A 20,643-nucleotide genomic window follows, 5' to 3' on the forward strand; every position below is an offset into this window, starting at 1 on the left:
GTTTAGAGGCCGTCAGATTGCTGACATGGGAAATTAGGGAAAAAGCCACTTGTGGTGGGAGTACTCTCTGGAACTTCAGATTTTAATGTCTTCATGGATTGTTGCGCAATAAGAGACAGACGTAACAAGCACAAACATTTCTTGGATTCATACACTGCTGGCTCCTCTAAGTGACTGGATATCCCAGTTACAATTTTTTCTAAGGGGTAAGTTGTTTACACAACCACAGTTGGGTTTCCAGAAGCAAGGGCTGGATTTCTCAGCCGTTTTGTCTTGGGGATTGTTCCATAGCCAAGAAAATATTTGAGAAGCTATGAGCTGAGGCAATTCCTCTGCTCTGCTATAAAACGTTGACCTGCTGTAATAAGGGAAATGGTTGTGAGAAACGAGAGTATCATTCGGTATTGTGGTGTTGCACGTATTCTGACTGGACTAGCTATCTTTGCCCATTCTATTGGCCTGAATTATAATTGTCAAAACTGATGATAATATTCTGTGACTGGAGTGACATGAAACTATCAAATTGCAGCGGTGACCAGTGTGGCTCAGCTTCCTTATCGATTTGTATTCTCCAACGTTTCCATGGTTCTTGGAATTTCTTTGTCCTTGGTTTGGATGTGACGACGAAGGTGAGAAAATAAACGTTATTGAACAAGGAGAGTTTGGTAGAAGAGAGATGGTTGGGCAGTGTCACAGTCTGTCAATTTGACCAGAATGAATGACTTGGACCCTTAGTGCTGAGCAATGCATTGTTGTCAATTTGGGGTGCAGTTCTCCCAAAACATTTCTGAGCGTGATCTTCCCAAAAGGGAAGAAAGTCCCTGAGTGAGCATGTTTAGTCGCGTGGCTACTCAACGTGACTCGCTTTGAATAAGGGGCCTGGAAGGGGAACACGCGGCTGAGGCCGCACATAGCCCGTTTTGTACAGTGGGGAGCTCTGTTGCTGGAACTCCCCGTTGTAACGAGAGATCAGGACACCATTTTTAAATGGCTTCCCAACAATGAGGCCCCGAAAAAATCCATCCACCCCCCCACAGCCTGAATGCCTTATGGGAGTGCCCCCCCAGTCCCGGACAGACCAGTCACCAACTTAGAGATTGGCTTGTGCCACAGAGGGGGGTAACCACCAGCCCCCACCCAGAGGACTGGTCACATGTGAGTTGTACATGCCAGTATGTTGATCCTGCCCTCCACTGACCACATGTCCATTCTCTCACATGTTCTGCATGGCGCTGGCCCATCCAGGGTGGTTTCCCCCCCCCCCCCCCCCGCCCGCCTCCATGGCCTCCCAAGAGAACACCATAGAGCAGAGCTCCAAGGATGCCACCATAATTATCGCGGCACAGCTCTCATCCCCGCCCTCCACCAGCACACAGACACACACCTTGGAGGGCAAAAGTAGTAGACAGGCTAGGGTGTGGCCGAGAGATTCAGAGGGGGCTGTTAGCGACATTCCAACAGGTCCATTGCCGATTGGAGCAGTTACGGGCGCAGGAGATGGCGCCGGCTATGTGTGTCAATGAGGCCAACACTGTTAGGGTGGCGACCGCAGTGGAGAGCCTGGAGAACAACATAAACACCATGAGTGGTGGTGTCAAGGCATTGCCTAGTCAGTGACGGCCGTGGCCGAGTGCCTTGGCAGCATGTCCCAGTTGCTGGTGTCCCTGACGCAGGTGGACCTTGCCGTGGTGCTGCGGAGCATGTCCCAGTCTCAGGTAGGCATTGCTAAGGCGCTGCGGAGCATGTCCCAATCTCAGGTTGACCTTGCTAAGGCGCTGCGGAGCATGTCGCAGTCTCAGATAGACCATTCCGAGGCTCTGCGGAGCATGTCCCAATCTCAGGTAGACCTTGCCGAGGTGCTGCGGAGCATGTCTCAGTGTCAGGTAGACCTTGCCGATGTGCTGCGGATCATGTCTCAGTCTCAGGTAGACCTTGCCGAGGTGCTGCGGAGCATGTCTCAGTCTCAGGTAGACCTTGCCGATGTGCTGCGGAGCATGTCTCCGTCTTAGGTAGACCTTGCCAATGTGCTGCGGAGCATGTCTCAGTCTCAGGTAGACCTTGCCAATGTGCTGCGGAGCATGTCTCCGTCTTAGGTAGACCTTGCCGATGTGCTGCGGAGCATGTCTCAGTCTTAGGTAGACCTTGCCGTGGCGCTGCGGAGCATGTCGCAATCTCGCTGAAGGAGTGACACCGTGGTGCAGACATTGGGGGGCATCTAGGGTTGGCAGAGCCTGATGACGCAGGGGCATCCAGAGCTCGGTCCAGCTGCGCTTCCATCCTGAGGTGACCCCGACAGCCCTACTGGCACCGACTGGGAGGTGGGGGTGCTGGGGGCCAACCATGGGCCTCCCTACGGGATATCGATGGAGGCCACCACCACCCCCCTCGCCCCTCGCTGACAACCGCGCATCTCCGAATCAGCATCTAGAACAAGGTGGCATGGCAGGACATATTCCGCTGGCGTGTGGATCGTGGCCCTCCAGCCCCAGGGCCCCCAGAGGGTGCCTGCCCCGGGCATTGAAGGCCGTGGTAAGCAGTAGGCTGCCTCCACCGCTGATGTGCATCCTGGGGAAACACCTCGACAGAGCGGTAGAACACGAAGGGCGTAGCAGATAGAGGATCATTGAGAGGGCACCAGGGTGGCTAAGTTGGGGATGGGGGGGGGGGCACTATTGGGGGCTAGAGGCAGTTGGAATCATATTATACAACAGTGAAACACATTGCACCCGAGGCATGTGAAGCCTGTGACAAGTTATTCTGTAATACGGCCAAACTCCAACTCCCTGCCCCAGCCCCCCCGGCACAGTGGTCCTGGATCTGTCCATCCCCCACCACTAGCCAAGGCATGCTACAGGCAGGTGATGGGCATAAGTGCGCACTTGGCAGACCGACAGGATTCAGACTATGGCACAGTCAGGAAAACCAGTGCTCAGCTCAGTGGGTTATCTTCACCCTCTTGCCCTGAACATGGACCCGCTGACATTGCCGACACAGGCCCATCACCCTGGAGTGATGTAACACAGAACCTGGGAGGTGGAAAGAGAGGGAGGGTGAGGCGGGCTGAGTGGGGGGATGAGGAATTGGGTGTGATAGGACGGTAGATGGGAAGGGGATGGGTTGACGGACTTCGCCATGTCCTATGGGAAGCAGGCGAGGATGAGGACCTTCCAGGTCCTCTGGCAAGTTGGACCCTCGCTGCGGCCACTTGTCCTCCCTCCTCTGGCTGGTCCTGTGGGTCCTCCCCGGGCTAATCATCCAGCCTCCTCCTCGGACGTGGCAACATGTTCCTTCTCCTCCACCTCCAGCACGTCGCCCTGCTGCTATGCCAGGTTGTGGAGCACACAGCAGACCACCACAAATCGGGCGACCCTTTGGAAGGTGTACTGCAGTGCACCATCAGAGCGGTCGCAGCATCAGAACGAACCACATTTTGAGCAGTGACCGCCTTGGTGGCCTCATTATATCGGGTCTCCGCATCAGTCACCTGCCTCCATACTGGCGACATTAGCAAAGTCCTAAACGGGTACCCCTTATCCCCCAAGCGTCACCCTGGGGTGTCCCTCAAAGCTACCGGGGATCTCTGAGTATCCCAGGATGTAGCTGTTGTGCACACTCCCTGGGAACCATGCACACACATGCATGATCATCATGTGGTAGTCACACACAAGTTGGACGTTCAGGTAGTGGAACTCCTTCCTGTTGACAAATGGTGTTCACTGACCCCGGGTGTGCGCAAATCAACATGCGCGCTATCTATGACCCGCTGCACCTGGGGCATTCCGGCGATGGTGAAAATCCTGCTGCCGGAGAAACCTGTTGGGTTTGGTCCAGGTCAATGTTTATATAGTCAGCTGCCCAGGTAAACAGAGCATCCTTGACTTCATGGATGCACTTGTGGGCTGTTGGTTGGGATATGCTGCACAAGTCCCCGCTCGAGCCCTGGAATGAATCTGAGGTGTAAATGTTCAGGGCTGCGGTGACCTTGACTGTCAACGGGGAGTGGGTTTTCTCCTCCTCCACGTGGTGCCAAGTCTGCAAGGATATGGTACAGGTGCCGCACCGTACCCTTGTTGAGACAGAGCCTCATGCGGCACTTGCTCTCCATCATCATTTCGAAAGACCAGCGACGCCAGTACACCTTAGGCCATCAGCTGCTTCCCCATCTTGTTCCTTCCCTGGCCTGGTGGGCGGCTGGATCTTCAAGGATTGGGGTGGGATCCTGCCCCTGGGCCGCCGCCTCGAGCCTCTATCCATGCTGCTGCTGCCGCCTTCTCCGGCATCTGCCTGCCTAGCCTGCCAGCAGCACTGCGAGGGAAGCCTCCAGCGGTTCCAAGCTATCCATCCCATATAATATCTGTCAGGAAATGACACAGGTGATCACGCCCCTCATTTGAGATTCTCCCTGAAGCTGCCTGAAGCTATCGTTTGGGGGGTGATGGGAGGGGGGAGAGGGTTGGAGTGTTATTTTGTGATTGGGGTGCCCTTTGAAAGTAGCGCCCTGATCTCTGGGGAGCCGGCATCTTTTTTAAAATAAATTTAGAGTACCCAATTAATTTTTTCCAATTAAGGAGCAATTTAGCGTGGCCAATCCACCTACCCTGCACATTTTTTGGGTTGTGGGGGCGAAACCCACGCAAACACAGGGAGAATGTGCAAACTCCACACGGACAGTGACCCAGAGCAGGGATCAAACCTGGGACCTCGGTGCCGTGAGGCAAACGTGCTAACCACTTGCGCCACCATGCTGCCCGGGAGCCGGCACATTTAGGTCCCTCACATCTCTTTAACGGCGCAAATCACCCAAACCTCTAAAGAAATTGTCTAAGTGGATGGATTGCGATTGGAATCGCACTGGACACCTGGTGGAAATCGGACCACATTTCCCGCCAGAGACCACGCTCCGAGGGCGCAATCCTCCGGTCACGCTACGCCAGAAAAGCAGCTTGCCGCCACGCAATGTGGTCTTTGAAAGCCGGTAGACCCCGTACCCGGGATCTACCTGCTCACAACACCTCACGAGGTTCAACGCAATCTCGCGAGTCGTTGCAAGGTGAATCTTGCCCAGAATGGACGGGATCACATTTTAGCAAATCTGCATGTTAGAGCGAGGCAGTAAGCCGTACTCTAATGTGCAGATCCCGAGGTACCTGAGGTTTTGGGATTCAATCCCTTCATCTCGGGGACCTTGGGCGAGAGCTGTTTGCTACTGGTCCCCATAAACGGGGAGCAGTGTTGCTCTATAATAATGTTGGTGAATCACAAACCTTTCCTTATATCGATCAAATGACCACACAACCAGTTAGTTAGTTCAAAAGATGGTTTATTTACATACACAAGAGTTATCTCAACATGCAAACACAGTAACTACTACGAGTTAAACTACACCTATCAGCTACAATAACCTTTACTTAACTTCAGGGCGATTGGAACTGTGAAAATGGATAAGGCCTTTATCTGGATCTCACTTGGCTAATTCGTAGAAAGTGTCTCTGCTGGGCTCAGCCGACAGGTAGCGATCGTTGGTCTTGAACTTGGCTGGTTGTTCCTGCTACGATTGGGTTGGCACAGGCTGGATCCAAAAGAGGCAGAACACATGGCTGTGTCCTCTTTTATCCCTCTGGGATTTCGCGCTCTTTGGGGCGGTCCTTAACCTTGGACCCAATAGTTCGACAGGGCTCTGATCACTGTCTTCGATTTCGGCCAATAAAAGGGGCGGGTGCCTTGGTGGCTGGGCGGGTCCTTAGCGGTCATTGACCTTGGCAGTTGGGCTTTCTCAGTAAGGGGAGTGGCGCCGATCAGTCTGTGGCTGTACCGGTTTCTTGATTGGAGTTCTATTGTCCTGGGAAAATGGGCCATTAAAATGCAAACGAGCAGGGGTTTCAATCAGGTCTGGTTACCTGTGTTTCAGATACACATCGGCTCTGCATCTGTCTGTCCCTGGGTTGGTCATAATGCCCATGGTCCTTTGCAGATGGCCATCTTGATGGCTACATCAGATGGAACTGCACTCGTGAGTGTTGGGGGCCCTTCAGCTGCATACCCTTTGGGCAGGATGGTGCCCTGGCACTGCTGGTGCCACCAGGGTACCCTGGCAGTGCAAACTGGGTGCCCAGGTGGCATTGCCAGCTGGCCTTGGCAGTGCCAGAATCCTGTCACTCCCTGTGAATGGGGAGGTGTGGGTCAGAACCTCTGGGTTCGGGCCTCTGCAGTCATTGTGTAACAGCGGAAAGCTCTCTTCCATTATGACAATTCAAGCCTTAGTGTCGCAAGTTAGCTAACTTGTACAGAGGCAAATTGGGAACTGAGTAATGCCTTTTTGGACTATTATTACAGTAGTTTCTCATTCACCCATGCTTTGTGGTGAATAGCAACTTAGATCCCAGTTTATAATGATTGTTAATGCATTTTGTGATGAGAGCCATATTTGCTGGGTGTTTAGCTATCAGACACCGAGCAAGGAATAGGGAACAAATAATGTCACTTGGCTTTGAGAGACTAGATCACATCAGAGTGAAGTGAGAACTGCAGGAGAGCAAAGATTAAACAAATTTGGTGAGATGGAGTGGGGAGGGGGAAGGAAGTGTTACGTGGGCTCTCTGCCGGTAATACAAGCAGAACGAGCAAACTAAACCTAAAAATGTCAGCACAGGAAAGGATAGTGAATTCCTGACTCACAGATGTTGGGAGCTTTAAACACCAGGGGCGAAATTCTCCGGTATCGGCGCGATGTCTGCCGACTGGCGCCCAAAACGGCGCAAATCAGTCGGGCATCGCGCCGCCCCAAAGGTGCGGAATGCTCCACATCTTTGTGGGCCGAGCCCCAACCTTAAGGGGCTAGGTCGGCGCCGGATGAAAAGGCCTTTGGTGCCCCGCCAGCTGGCGCGGAAATGACATCTCCAGGCGCATGCGCGGGAGCGTTAGCGGCCGCTGATGGCATTCCTGCGCATGCGCAGTGGAGGGAGTCTCTTCCGCCTCCGCCATGATGCAGTCCGTGGCGAAGGCGGAAGGAAAAGAGTGCCCCCACGGCACAGGCCCGCCCGCGGATCGGTGCGCCCCGATCGCGGGCCAGGCCACCGTGGGGGCACCCCCCGGGGCCATATCGCCCCGCGCGCCCCCCCCCAGGACCCCGGAGCCCGCCCGCGCCGCCTTGTCCCGCCGGTAAGGTAGGTGGTTTAATCTACGCCGGCGGAACAGGCATTTTAGCTGCAGGACTTCAGCCCAACCGGGCCGGAGAATCGCCGGGGGGGGGGGGGGCCCGCCAACCGGCGCAGCGCGATTCCCGCCCCCGCCGAATCTCCGGTGCCAGAGAATTCGGCAACCGGCGGGGGCAGGATTCACGCCAGCCCCCGGCGATTCTCCGACCCGGCGGGGGGTTGGAGAATCTCGCCCCAGGTGTTGACAGTCACTGTGGGAAGTGTCACGAACTTGCACAGGGAATGGTGCTGAAATTTGCAGATGCTACTGTAGATAGTACGGTTCATTATTTAGAAGACCAGAGAAAGCTGAAGAGAAATATTAATACGACTGAGTAATAGGCAAAAGATTGGCAAATGCCAATTCAGCATTATTGCTTATCAAATGATGCAGTTTGGTTTTTTTTTTTTAAAAAAGCAGTAATGAAGATCAGCTTGTTGTTTGGAGTAGAGGAATTGAAACACACTCACTTACAGAACAGATCCTTGGGTTGATGAGGCTATGTTTTAACACAGATTTAAAATTATGAAAAGCTGGGCTAGGAGAGATAGAAGCAAACTGGTTCCAAAAGCTGAGAAAATTGTGAGACCGTTAAATTCACTCTCCGTGACTGAGTCAGTAGAAACAATGGACATGATCTAACGGAAAAGTCTCAGTGTCATTTGTGGCGGGTTTTGCTGGGAGTTTCCCGCCGGCTCTGTCGGTAAGTTCCCCACTGCTATCTAACCACACTTACTCACCTTTTTGGGCACTGGGGAGTTTCTCGCCAGTCAAGCCCACATTTAGGGCGCAGTCCAGTTGCCATGCGGCGCCCGAAAGTCAGAGTGGCCGATAAAAGACGGGAGACCCCACTCCTGGGATCTACCTGGCTTGCAACGCTTGCGCGATGTAAATCCCGCCCATTGTGGCGGGTTCATTTCTTGGCAAACCTGACGATTACAGCGAGACAGCTAGTCTCATTCTAATGTGCAGATTCCCGAGGTACCTGAGGTTTTAGGGTTCATCCCCTTTGCTTTGGAGATCTCGGCAAATGTCATTCAGCACAAACGGAGGCCAGACGGAGCGGCACTTGTGGGGGTATCCCAGGGGATCGGAGGCCCCCAGGTGCATGCCCTTTGGGCAGTGTGGTGCCCTAGCACTGCCGGTGCTGCCTGGACACTCTGGCAGTGCCACCTGGGTGCCAGCCTGGCACTGCCAAGGTGCCCAGAGAGCACTGCCAGCGAGCATGGGCTCTGCCAGGTTGGCACTGCCAAGGTGCCAAGTTGACAATTGTTTGTGTGTCCGTGATCAGGCCGGGGATGCCCCGCGTGGGTATTGAGAGGGGAGTGCGGGGGCTGGGGACGCAGTTTACAAAATGGGGCTACGTGCACCCTCGGCCACGCATTCCCCACTGAGGCCCCCTTATACAGCTTGAGTCGCACTGCATAGCCATGTGTATCTCGGCACTGCGAGCGCCGGGAAACACATGGCGAAGTGAACGCGCTATGAGACTTTGTTCCCATTTAGTTGAATCAAGCCCTTAGAATTATTTTCATCACAGGGGAGCTGAACTTGCTGGCCATACCCGGCTCCTCAGTGATCGGACCACCATTTTGAAAGGGTGCCCCGATCTCGAAGTGAGCTTGAGAGTCCAAACGCCCCCCACCCATGGGCAACGTCACCCAGCACAGACATGGGACTTACCACCCCCCCCCCCAAATGATGTCACCCGACAATGGGGTTGCACAGGGCCCCCCCCCTTTTCATAGAATTTACAGTGCAGAAGGAGACCATTCGGCCCATCGAGTCTGCACTGGCCCTTGGAAAGAGCACTGTATCTAAGCCCACACCTCACCCTATCCCAGTAACCCCACCCAATCTTTTCAGGCCTTCTCACCACCCTTTCGGGCCTCCCTTCCAGGACCCACCCCCTCCCGCTCCCCCATCCTTCATACCACCCGTCCATCCTCCTTTCATAGACTGGTACCCTGGCACCCTAGCACTGCCATCCTGGCAGTGCTCGTGCTGGCTTTGCAGTGTCACCCGGGCATCTTGCAGTGCCAGGGTGACAATGCCAAGATACCAGCCTGGCAATGCCAAGGTACCCGCATTCAAGGAGGAGGGTCAGGGGGCTACCCTACCCTATACCTGACCACATGGGAGGATACTTCCCCAGGTGCCGTTCTGCCTGGTCCATATTCCCTGGGGAAGCCGGTAGATCCCGGGTCAGCATGCCTAAGCGGGTTTTAAACCTACTTAGGCGTGTGAGCTTTTGTCCCGCCCATTGTGGGTGGGATCCTGATTGCGATGCCTTGCGAGACCTGGGTAGATCTCGCGAGTTGTACTGGCTGTCAGGAAGATCGGGGGAGGCCACCGGCCACGGCATGCTCCTGTTCAGGCACAAGGTGGCTGGTAGATCGCACCCAATGTCAACATTAAAGATTAAGGCCTGAGGGCAGCACGGTCGCACAGAAGTTAGCACTGGGACTACGGCGCTGAGGACCCGGGTTCGAATCCTGGCCCTGGTTCACTGTCCGTGTGGAGTTTGCACATTCTCCCCGTGTCTGCGTGGGTTTCACCCCCACAACCCAAAAGATGTGCTGGTTAGGTGATTGGCCACGCTAAATTGTCCCTTAATTGGAAAACAATAATTGGCTACACTAAATTTATTTTTAAAAAGATTAAGGCCTGGATTCTCCGGTCCCTTAGCCCCGTGTTCGTCGGCAGCACGCTGTTCGCTGGCGGCAGCATTCACTACTCCCACCACTTGTCAACCAGATTTCCCATTGAAGCCACCCCATGCCGCTGGAAAACCCATGGGCAGGGACTGGCTGCCAGCGGGAAAAGACAATCCCAACAGCCGGATATCCGGCCTAGATTTCTGAATTGTCCTTGCTGACAAGTTGATGAAAGGGGCTCCTTTTTCTGTGTTGATATTTATACCTTTTGGTTGCCTGAACTTCTTCAAAACGCTTCTAATTCTGAATTGTTGAGTCAATGCCAGTGTATAATTCCGGAGCAGCAAATGTAACTGTTTGGTATAAGCTCCAGTGACATTTGCATCACCTTTTAAACCGATCAGCTCCCCCTCAATTTACTACTTAAGATGTTTCCATAAGGCTGAGTTGTACAACTGAATTATTAATTTCCTATCACGTGGAGTGAAGACCATATCATATTCTGACATGCCAATTGCTATTGCTTTCTCTAAAATACACTTGTGTGATGAAGGATTACATCCAGTTGGAGAGAGCGACGATAAATATGGTCATTAGGGATGTAAAGAAATTGCAATGGGCCCTACCACATCCGTCAGCCCTTCAGTGGCATATGCTGACCAGAGACATTCCGCACTGTGGGAAAGATTGAAGAGAAATGGAATCTGTTGCAAACTGCACATTCCAATTTTCCACTGAATCTGTGAAGGACCATTGTTTGAACAGGGTAGGAGTTTGCTCTGCACTTATTTGGTATAATCAAATTTGGAACACTTGTAAACGACGAAAACCGCTCACTTCACAATACACAGTACACAATAATAAAAACTGGCCTTTTGTCCCAAGAAATTACCAAGTCCTACACCACTCCAATGATAGTAAACGTGAGGTCAACTAGATACAATTCACTTCTTTTGAGTATTGCACAACACATCATCACTTAACACCTCCTGACACATAGCAGGTTCCAGCAACTTCCACAAACATCTTGCCTTGCAGTCGCTTAAATGTAGCGCTGGTCAACGGCAGGAAGTTCATCGAAGAAAGTTTCATGGGTGGAATTCTCCCATCTGGGGCGAAGTCCTGTGGCGAGGATGGGAACGTAGAGTACTTCCTGCTGCGGAGGCCAGCAGGAAACCACGCCTTATCTTCTGACCCCCAACCCCCGGAGCGGGGTGGGCAAGATGGTGCCAGGTCCCTCCATCACATCTGGGTGCCAAATTGAAAAGACATCCAGGTCACTGACCCACTGTTGAGGAAAGAAGGTGCTCCAGGAACACAGAGGCTGGGAGATGGATTTCCTCATGACATTGAATCTGGAAGTTCCACCTAATAGGTACTCCCCATACCCACTGCTGTGGTATTCTGGGGTCTAGTGTTGCTGGCGGCCTCGATTCTGACCTCCGGAGGCAGCCCCAGAACATTTTTGAGGTGAGCCCCGACACCTGCACACTCCGGGCAGGATTCTCCGGTCCTCCAGCTGTGTGTTTCTCGGCGGATCGCTGTTCGCTGGCTCCGGGTTTCTTCTCGTTGCTTGTCAAAGGGATTCTCCATCAAAGCCAACCCCTGCCGCCGCGAAACATGTGGGCGGCGGTGTACTGCCAGTGAGAAAAGAATTCCGGCTCACGTTATGCCAGATGTGTTCTGGACAGGCTTGTTTTCCCACTGGCATAGTGAAGAATAGGGGGCGGGATTCTCTCATCCCGCGGCAGAGTGTCCAAGCCGTCATAAACGCTGTCGCGTTTTACGATGGCGTGAACGGGCCGACCCCACGACTAGGGGCCAGCACTGTACTGGAGCGGTTAACGCCACTCCAGCTGCTGGTCCCGGCACGAACTGGGCGCCGCGGGATCCACGCATGCGCAGTGGTGCCGGCGCCAACGCGCACATGTGCAGTGGCTTCCGTCAACACGCCCGCCCCGACGCAATATGGCACAGGACTACAGGGGCCGGCGCGTAGGAAAGGAGGCCCCAGCCAGAGAGGCCGGCCCGCCGATCGGTGGGTCCTGATCGCGGGCCAAGCCACATCGGAGGCCCCTCCTGGGGTCGGACCCCCCCCCCACCCCCCAACAGGCCGCCACCTGACTCTTCAATGGCGAGGTCCCGCTGGTTCAGTGAAGGTTAGAACGGCGCCGGCGGGACTACTTCTTACGGCCGCTCGGCCCATCCAGGCCGGAGAATCGGCGGGCCGGCCACGTAGAGTGGCCCCTGACCGGCACTGCGCCAACCACGCCGGGGCGCAATTCGTGTCGGTCGCGGGGATTCTCCTGCCCGGCCCCGGGCTGAGGGAATCCCGCCCAGGGAGTTGGTGGAAGATTCCAGTCATACCTTCATTTGGTATGGGATGCAAGTCAGTTTCACGCTGGCCTCCATTGGGTCTCCCGATCCACAATCCCACCAAGGGAAGATCCAATAGGAACATCACACAAACATGAATCCTCGCCGCATCCTCTCCCCTTCTTCGCCCCTCCTGCCATTGAGGCCATGGGAGAATGCCACCCCATGGGCACAATCTAACAGGAGAAGCACTAACTGCAATAGCGAACGAGACTTGCCGGGTGCTTCCAGACGCCGACCCAGCAAAACTGCAACCAGTATCTAACGTCAATTGGGGCCAGTAATGATCCCCCACGGACTTCACGGTGGAAATGGCTGTCCCACCAGCTGATCTGTCTGGATCGTACCCAGAAATTCCCCGCTAATGAGGTGGGGTAGTACTTAAACCGCTCCCTCCAAGCACACCTCAGACGGCATGCAGCCATGCCATTGCGCAGACCCATCCCACGATTCGGTGATGCCGACCTGGCAGACTGCTGGATGCGGTGGAGTTGTGACAGGATACCGTGTTAGCCCGAGGGGGATGGAGGGTCAGTCACAGGTCAGCTGGTGCAGCCTGAGAGGCAACAGTCAAGAAAGGCACAAGCAAACTGCAAGAGCAGTTCTTCAAGTTAATGATAATCTTTATTGTCACAAGTAGGCTTACATTGCAATGAAGTTACTACGAAAAGCCCCTAGTCACCACATTCCGACGCCTGTTCGGGTACACAGAGGGAGAATTCAGAATGTCCAGATTACCTAACAGCACGTCTTTCGGGACTTGTGGGAGGAAACCGGAGCGCCCGGAGGAAACCCATGCAGACATGGGGAGAACGTGCAGACTCCACACGGACAGTGACCCAAGCTGGGAATCGAACCCGGGTCCCTGGCGCTGTGAAGCAACAGTGCTAACCACTGTGCTACTGTGCCACCCGCCCGTGAGTCCATTCACTGGGGAGCCAGTTAGATCACGGGACAGTAAGTTAGGAATGTAAAGCAACATGTAAAGCAATTTCATAGAATTTACAGTGCAGAAGGAGGCCATTCGGCCCATCGAGTCTGCACCGGCTCTTGGAAAGAGCACCCTACCGAAGCCCACGCCTCCACCCTATCCCCATAACCCAGTAACCCCACCCAACACTAAGGGCAATTTTGGACACTAAGGACAATTTAACATGGCCAATCCACCTAACCTGCACATCTTTGGACTGTGGGAGGAAACCGGGCACCCGGAGGAAACCCACGCACACACGGGGAGAACGTGCAGACTCCGCACAGACAGTGACCCAAGCCGGGAATCGAACCTGGGACCCTGGAGCTGTGAAGCAATTGTGCTATCCATTATGCTACCGTGCTGCCCCGTGGGTATTGCATGGGTGAGGAGCGAGATTTGCTTCCTGTTTTTCAGTGAAACGTGAAATCAACAGTTTGCAAAATCGCTCAGCCATCGCTGTTTTTCTGCCGGTTTATTTCCCATTTGATTCTTGTCCAGGTGGCACTGGCTACATTTTGGGGAACGATTTCATACTGACTGTTCGCTGTATGGTGCCTAACCCCAGTGCCCATTTTACATGTCATCAGGCTAGTTGAGTAGGTGCAACACAGCCAGACTCCCTGCTATTCTCACATTGTCTACACATGTACATTGTTGCAGCATAATGCTGAAGGCAAGCTCCCGAACTGAACCCACTCTTTCTCTTTCTTTCCTACGACCAATTGACAGCAGTTCTGAAGATTTAAAAAAAACTTTTTGCTTAAAAGGCCTGTCTAATAGAATAAAGAATGTAGCAGACTCACTTAAAATGCTGCAGTCCCCACAACTAGTACAGAAAAACTCCTGACACATCACCCATTGATAGCTGAAGCTGTGCATTCTGCAGGATAAATTTAACCAGAGACTGGATTAGATCAGATGGAGGATTGTGACTCTAAATCTTGTGGCTCACCACTTTCTCGTGGGCTGCCAGGATGAGCAATAAATGCCATCAATACATGCATCCAGGCAATGAATATATTTGATCAAAATGTCATTATCAGGGTATTTTTGCCAAAGGCAATAGTGTACAAAATATTCAGATTTTGTGAAGGATGTTCACTGCATTTACCATTTCTGTGTAGTAGGAATGTGTTCACTTTTTGTGTCCTCTCTCAGATAAGAGCAAGTCCTTTGCTCATGGTATGATTATAGACAGCATGCAGTCTACTCTCTCCGAGGGAGTAGAGAGAGGCATACAGTTAGTCTGCATAGCAATTGACTTCTAAATTTCCTGTCTTCTTCCTTCTAGTGCTGCCACCGAGCCTTTTCCTTCAAGTCCTGAGAGTCCATGGCTGCAGTCCAAACCTTGAGTGCATCCAGTGATCGCAGCAGCCATTGCAACGACCTGTACCCTGGTTCCCCAGGCAACAGCAAGTGCAACATGGGAAGCGTCGGTAGTTTAATGGCTGAAAAACAAGACCTTCTGGGTGATGGTCTGAAGAGTAACAGAAATGGAAATGCTTACAACATCAGGCAGCCAGACGGGCTGTTTAAAAAGGGGTTGACCCAAAGAGAGTTACTGAACTACCTGAACAGCACTAAAAAAGGGTCGAAGGCAGAGAAAAGGATTGCATCTGGGAGTTCTTCCATGGAACGCTGCCGAAAAGATGGACAAAACGAGATTTATGGGCGAACGTCTTTCAAGGATGGGAAGGAGATTGATTTGACTAAGAACTCACTTCCTGTTGGAGGGAAATTTGAAAAGGTACTTTAAACACAGGGCTAAATCTAATGACATTTGACCATGAGCAATGGGATTTTTTTTTCAGAAGAGCTGGCTGTTACTCTTCATTTCTTCTCAAGGGGGCAATTAGGGATGGCAACAACCTTTGGCATTGCTAATCATCTCACAAAGGAATATCAAAACATTATCCCAACTGTAGTTTATAAACACTTTTCCTTCATTTGTTCCCTGAATTTTCATCACCTCTTTCTGAACATTTAATTTTTCTCTTGCTCTATTCTATTTCTTTGATTCCTGCTTTTAAGTATTTGGTGCCTTTGAAAGAAGTGCAGAAGGATCTAAATCCATTCTCTTTTCCCTCTCCCCTGCCTCTCCCAGACATTTTGTATACAGGTGCAAATAAAGTTATCTACAAGCTGCATCACAATTCACAATTTGGTTGTTGCCTGTGCTCAGAGTAGGCGTGCTTAGTCACACATCCTTGCTTTATGTCCATAATCCTGCAAGTTCCTCATCTTCCAGCTCCTATCCTAATCCCTTTTAAAATTATCTGTGAAATTGGCTTCCACCACCTTTCCCAGGTAACGATTTCCAAATCCCAACATCTTCAAGTGAAAAAAGCCTCCAGAGGGAATATTTTTTTCCTTCTTAGCTTTTACCAAAATCCCCAATTTTGAAAATCCCTATTTGGTTTCCTGTTAATCTTCTCTATTCCAAGGAAAATGGTCCTAAACTTTCCAACCCCTCCTTATAACTGAAGTTCTTCATCCCTAATAACATCCTGGGAAACGTCTCCTGTACTCTTTTTTGATTCTTCAGACTTTCTTTAAGTGTGGTGCTCAGAATTGTCCTCAGTACTCCAATTGAGGCCGAACCATTTACTTACAAAATTCTAGCTTGATCCCAGTCTTTTTATAAACCACTGTGGTAGTCACCACTGTTGTATATATCATATACAAGATGTAATACGGTAAGGCTCCTGTACTACAGATACGGGGGTAGATCCCTGCCTGCTTGCTCCGCCCAGTAGACAGAGTATAAATGTGTGTGCTCACCGAGCTGCAGCCATTTCGGCAGCAGCTGCAGGAGTCTACACATCTCTGCTTAATAAAGCCTCGATTACACTCGACTCTCATCTCATCGTAATTGATAGTACATCAACCACGTCATGTTTTATATTTTTCAACCACCGTATCAGCTTGTCCTCCCTTTTTGAAATGTGTCTATATGAATAACAAGATCTCAATTTTCAAAAATGGTGCCATATGTACCATCCTGTCTTTCCATATTAGTTCTCCCAAATGGTAGCATTTCATACTTCTCTACATTGAACTCTATCTGCTACGCTTCCACCTATTTCACCATTTTGTCTGTATCATCCTGAAGCCTATAACTTACCCTCATCGCTATCTACTACTATGTCAACTTTCATACCCTCTTCAAACTTAAAAATGCTACCTCTTGCATCCAACTCTAGGTAGTTTATAAAAATCGGAAAAAGGTAAGAAACCCAAATATGACCTTTGGGAATCACCACACCAAACCACATCCAGGTCTGGAAAACATCTATCCATCACCGCCGTTTGTTCCCCATCACTGAGCCAATTAGAGATCCATACTGCCACTTTCCATGAGCCCCCATTTACTTCTAAGCCTCCTGCGTGTCACTCTGTTGAATGTTTTCCAAAAGGCCATGTATACAACAGCTGCTATATCTTGATCAACCATCTCTCTTTTACAAATTAGGTCAGAAGTAGGTCATTTGGTTCCTTGAACCTGCTCTACCATTTAATGAGATCACAGATTATCTACTTTGTGTTTAGAATTCTACGTTCCCATAATATTCACTGACCCAACCACCACTGCCTGTCATCGAAGAAGTTGATCAGTTAGTCAGTCCTGTTTTACCGTTTAACAAATCCATGCTGCCTATCTTGATTAACCCAGGCCTTTCAAAATGAGAGTTTATTTTGTCCCTGATAATGGTTTCCAATAACTTCCCCAGCACTGGTGTTCAGCTGACTGGCCCCTAGTTTCCTGGTTTTTTCCTCATCCCTTTATTGAATGGTGAGATGACAGGGCAGCATGGTAGCATTGTGGATAGCACAATTGTTTCACAGCTCCAGGGTCCCAGGTTCGATTCCGGCTTGGGTCACTGTCTGTGCGGAGTCTGCACATCCTCCCCGTGTGTGCGTGGGTTTCCTCCGGGTGCTCCAGTTTCCTCCCACAGTTCAAAGATGTGCAGGTTAGGTGGATTGGCCATGATAAATTGCCCTTAGTGTCCAAAATTGCCCTTAGTGTTGGGTGGGGTTATTGGGTTATGGGGATAGGGTGGAGGTGTGGACTTGGGTAGGGTGCTCTTTCCAAGAGCCGGTGCAGACTCAATGGGCCGAATGGCCTCCTTCTGCACTGTAAATTCAATGATTAGCAACCCTCCAGCCCTCTGGCACTACTCCTGTATCCAATGATGATTAAAAGATTGTGGCCAATGCCTCTTTTATGTCTAACTTTGCTTCTTTCAACAAATTGGGATGCATTCCGTCTGGACCAGATGACTTGCCAACTTTCAGTGGACTTTTTATACGTCCTGCCTCTCGATTTGTTATCTTGTCCATAACTTCCTTCTCCTCTTTTTGGAATAATCTTCACATTACCTGCTTCCTTTGCGAAGATAGATGCTAAGTATTAATTTCACACTTTTTGCCATATCTCCTACTGCGACATGACAATTTCTCTTTTGGATCCTTGATAGGCCCAATCATTTCCCTAACTAACCACTTAGCCTTTATAAAATAGCAGGGCTGGTTTAGCACAGTGGGCTAAACAGCTGACTTGTAATGCAGAACAAGGCCAGGAGCGCGGGTTCAATTCCCGTACTGGCCTCCCCGAACAGGCGCCGGAATTTGGCGACTAGGGGCTTTTCACAGTAACTTCATTGAAGCCTATTTGTGACAAGCAATTATTATAAAATGCTTTAAGGGTCAATTTAATGTTGCTTGCTAATTTTTTCTCATAATCCCCCCCTTAACTTGCTGCAATATTTCTTGTTATTAACTAAATCCTGCACCTGAAGATTGTCACAAGCCTCTTTTATTCTGCTAATTTTTTATTTTCTTTGCCATCCAGGTTGGATTAGCTTTGCCTTTCCCTTCTCAGGAGGAATGAGGAAATTAAGAACCTAATTTAAAAATCCCAGACATTATAATGTTTAGTAAGAACTTAGTAACAACATTTGTCATGTTTAGTAAGAACACCGAGAGAAAGAGCAAGTGACAGTTAAACACAACTGTGTTTGAACCGTCTGTCTCCATTGCGATTCAGCTCAATGAGAACTGGAGGAGCAGCATAACATTTTGAAAAGAGTATGAAAGGATTTAATTTACATGGAAATGCAAGTATTTTGTGTTGCAAAATTTCAAATAACAGCAGCTAAATACTATTTCAGAAAGACAAACAAAATATGCTCCCGGTTGAGCATCCCTTATCCGAAATTCTGAAAACCGGAAAATTCTGAAATCCGTAGTTTTTTTCGAGCGCCGACATGACGTAATGAGTGGGAAATCCCACAAGGCTCTGCGAAGGTTCCTGAGTGATGCAAAGGTCCCAAGGTGTGCCGCACATGCATAGGTCTCATTGCGCGCCGCACATGCAATGGTCCAAATGCGCGCTGCGCATGCGCAGTTTCCAATGCACCGCACATGCGCAGCAGGTCCCAACACGCCACAGGTGCACATTATATTCTGAAATCCGAAAAATTCCAAAATCCGATACACACTCGGCTCCAAGCAGTTTGGATAAGGAATGCTCAACAAGTACTAAGACGGGGCAGTATGGTGGCACAGTGGTTAGCACTGCTGTCTCACAGTGCCGAGGTCCCAGGTTCGATCCCGGCTCTGGGTCACTGTCCGTGTGGAGTTTGCACATTCTCCCCGTGTTTGTGTGGGTTTTGCCCCCACAACACAAAGATATGCAAGGTAGGTGGATTGGCCACGCTGAATTGCCCCTTAATTGGAAAAAATGAATTGGGTACTCTAAATTTATAAAAAAAGAAAAGGGGGAAAAAAATAAGTACTAAGACAGCATCATCTCTCGGCCAGAAAGTTTCATGAAACCAGAAGGGATGTGCTATAAGGTTTTGTTTATATTAATAGAACTGATCCGACATGAGGTGTATTAGCTACTAGCCCATGAATCTAACGGGCATAGTTCAGAAGTCACTGGCTGGGAATATCTATGAAATCCACTCCATTGCTTTTTAAGAATTTAGTGAGACTACCTGAGCATTCACAGCCAATGGAAACTGAGTCATTTACATTACGACGCCAACTCTACTGCTACTTGAGGTGAAGGGAGGTGGGTGTGTTCACATGCAGCAACACACTTTCTCATTTACCTCAGTATTGCTGCATCATTACTCTGGCAATCTCAGTTGGACCATGAGAATAGCGGGTGTGAGAAATGGAAGTATCGCTCGAGTGTAGTGGCCAGTGTTCTTCTGAGGACGGGTGGCCTGATGATAAGTTTATGTATATAGCTGGTGACTATAATTGTGGGACATTTAATTGACATGCTTGTCAATTGCAGTGTCTGACTGGAATTATCCTAAAAAAAACCCAAAAATGTGTGCAGACCTCAAAACGTGGTGTGGAGGTAGGATTGGAATCAGTGCCCCAACTTAATTGCCTTTTCTCTTCTGCACGCCCAGTGTTCAGAAACTACATTTCTGTTTGTTTCTGAGTACATATATATTGTTTTTAATTCCCCTTTGGTCAGGCAAGTAAAGACACAGAAGTTGGGTTTAATGGGACAGCGGTGCGTCAGACTCAGTCCAGAGCTGGTGGAAGTAACGCTCAAGTTGTGTAATGAATTTGGCTTAATCCCTGCACTTTGTAGAGAATCCTCCAAATTGAGGGCATGAATAGAGACTTTGGCCATGCACGATGACCCTGGATTAGAGAATGTTACCATGAGGTGATTGACACTGAGGGTTTTACCAACCACCTGAGTTTTTCACTTCACACCTACGAAAATTCAGAAGGAAATAAATCCTTCTCGCTGACTAGTTCACAATGATGAGTATGCAGGCAGAATACTTTGGGCCATATTTTTGGCATGGGGGCAGAAAGCTTGAATTAGGAAATTTCCTGAGTCGGCAGTCATGTATCCCTTCTTTCCACCCCCCCCCCATCCCTCCAATATTTTCATTCCGGTGATGGGGGTTTCGGAATGGCAGTCATGTGTCTCCTCTTCCCTCTTCATCTTCCCCCCCCCCCCCCCCAAATATTTTCATTCCAGTGATGGGGGGTTGGGGGTGGCAGTCATGTGTCTTCTCTTCTCTTCCCTCGTCACCCCACCCCCCCCTCCCTCCAATATTTTCATTCCGGTGGGGAGTAGAGGGATGGTGTTGGGTCCATCAGCTCTGGAGGCAGTTCAGAGACGGGGGACTGCTGAGGTGGGCTGTTTAAAAGGCCTGCCTTGGTTCTCTGGGACTCTATGTCAGTTGTTTTAAAGGCGTTTAGGCCTTCCAGCTCCCACCTGCCGCCCCCCTCCCCACAATACCACACCCGTGATCACCGTGCCCCATCCATGGTCTCCGTGCATCTTCCATGCCCATTCACCTATTATGCACGTTGTATAGAACCAAACAGCCATATCATAACAATCGCAAGTCTTGAAACAAACAAAAAACATAATCATTCAGAAATCTGGTGTGAAAA

General features: G+C 50.5%; 1 protein-coding gene across 1 annotated transcript in view; it reads left to right on the plus strand.

The window, feature by feature from the left end:
* The window catches only part of n4bp3 (NEDD4 binding protein 3), a 193,161-nt gene that overhangs the window by 159,914 nt on the left and 12,604 nt on the right, over positions 1–20,643 (plus strand). The window contains exon 2 of the mRNA XM_072512015.1: positions 14,492–14,947. Coding sequence (XP_072368116.1) covers positions 14,531–14,947 — 417 coding nt within the window. The 5' untranslated portion in view covers positions 14,492–14,530. The remainder of the gene's footprint in view (positions 1–14,491; positions 14,948–20,643) is intronic.

This window comes from Scyliorhinus torazame, chromosome 7 (assembly GCF_047496885.1).
Source record: "Scyliorhinus torazame isolate Kashiwa2021f chromosome 7, sScyTor2.1, whole genome shotgun sequence".
NCBI lineage: Eukaryota > Metazoa > Chordata > Chondrichthyes > Carcharhiniformes > Scyliorhinidae > Scyliorhinus > Scyliorhinus torazame.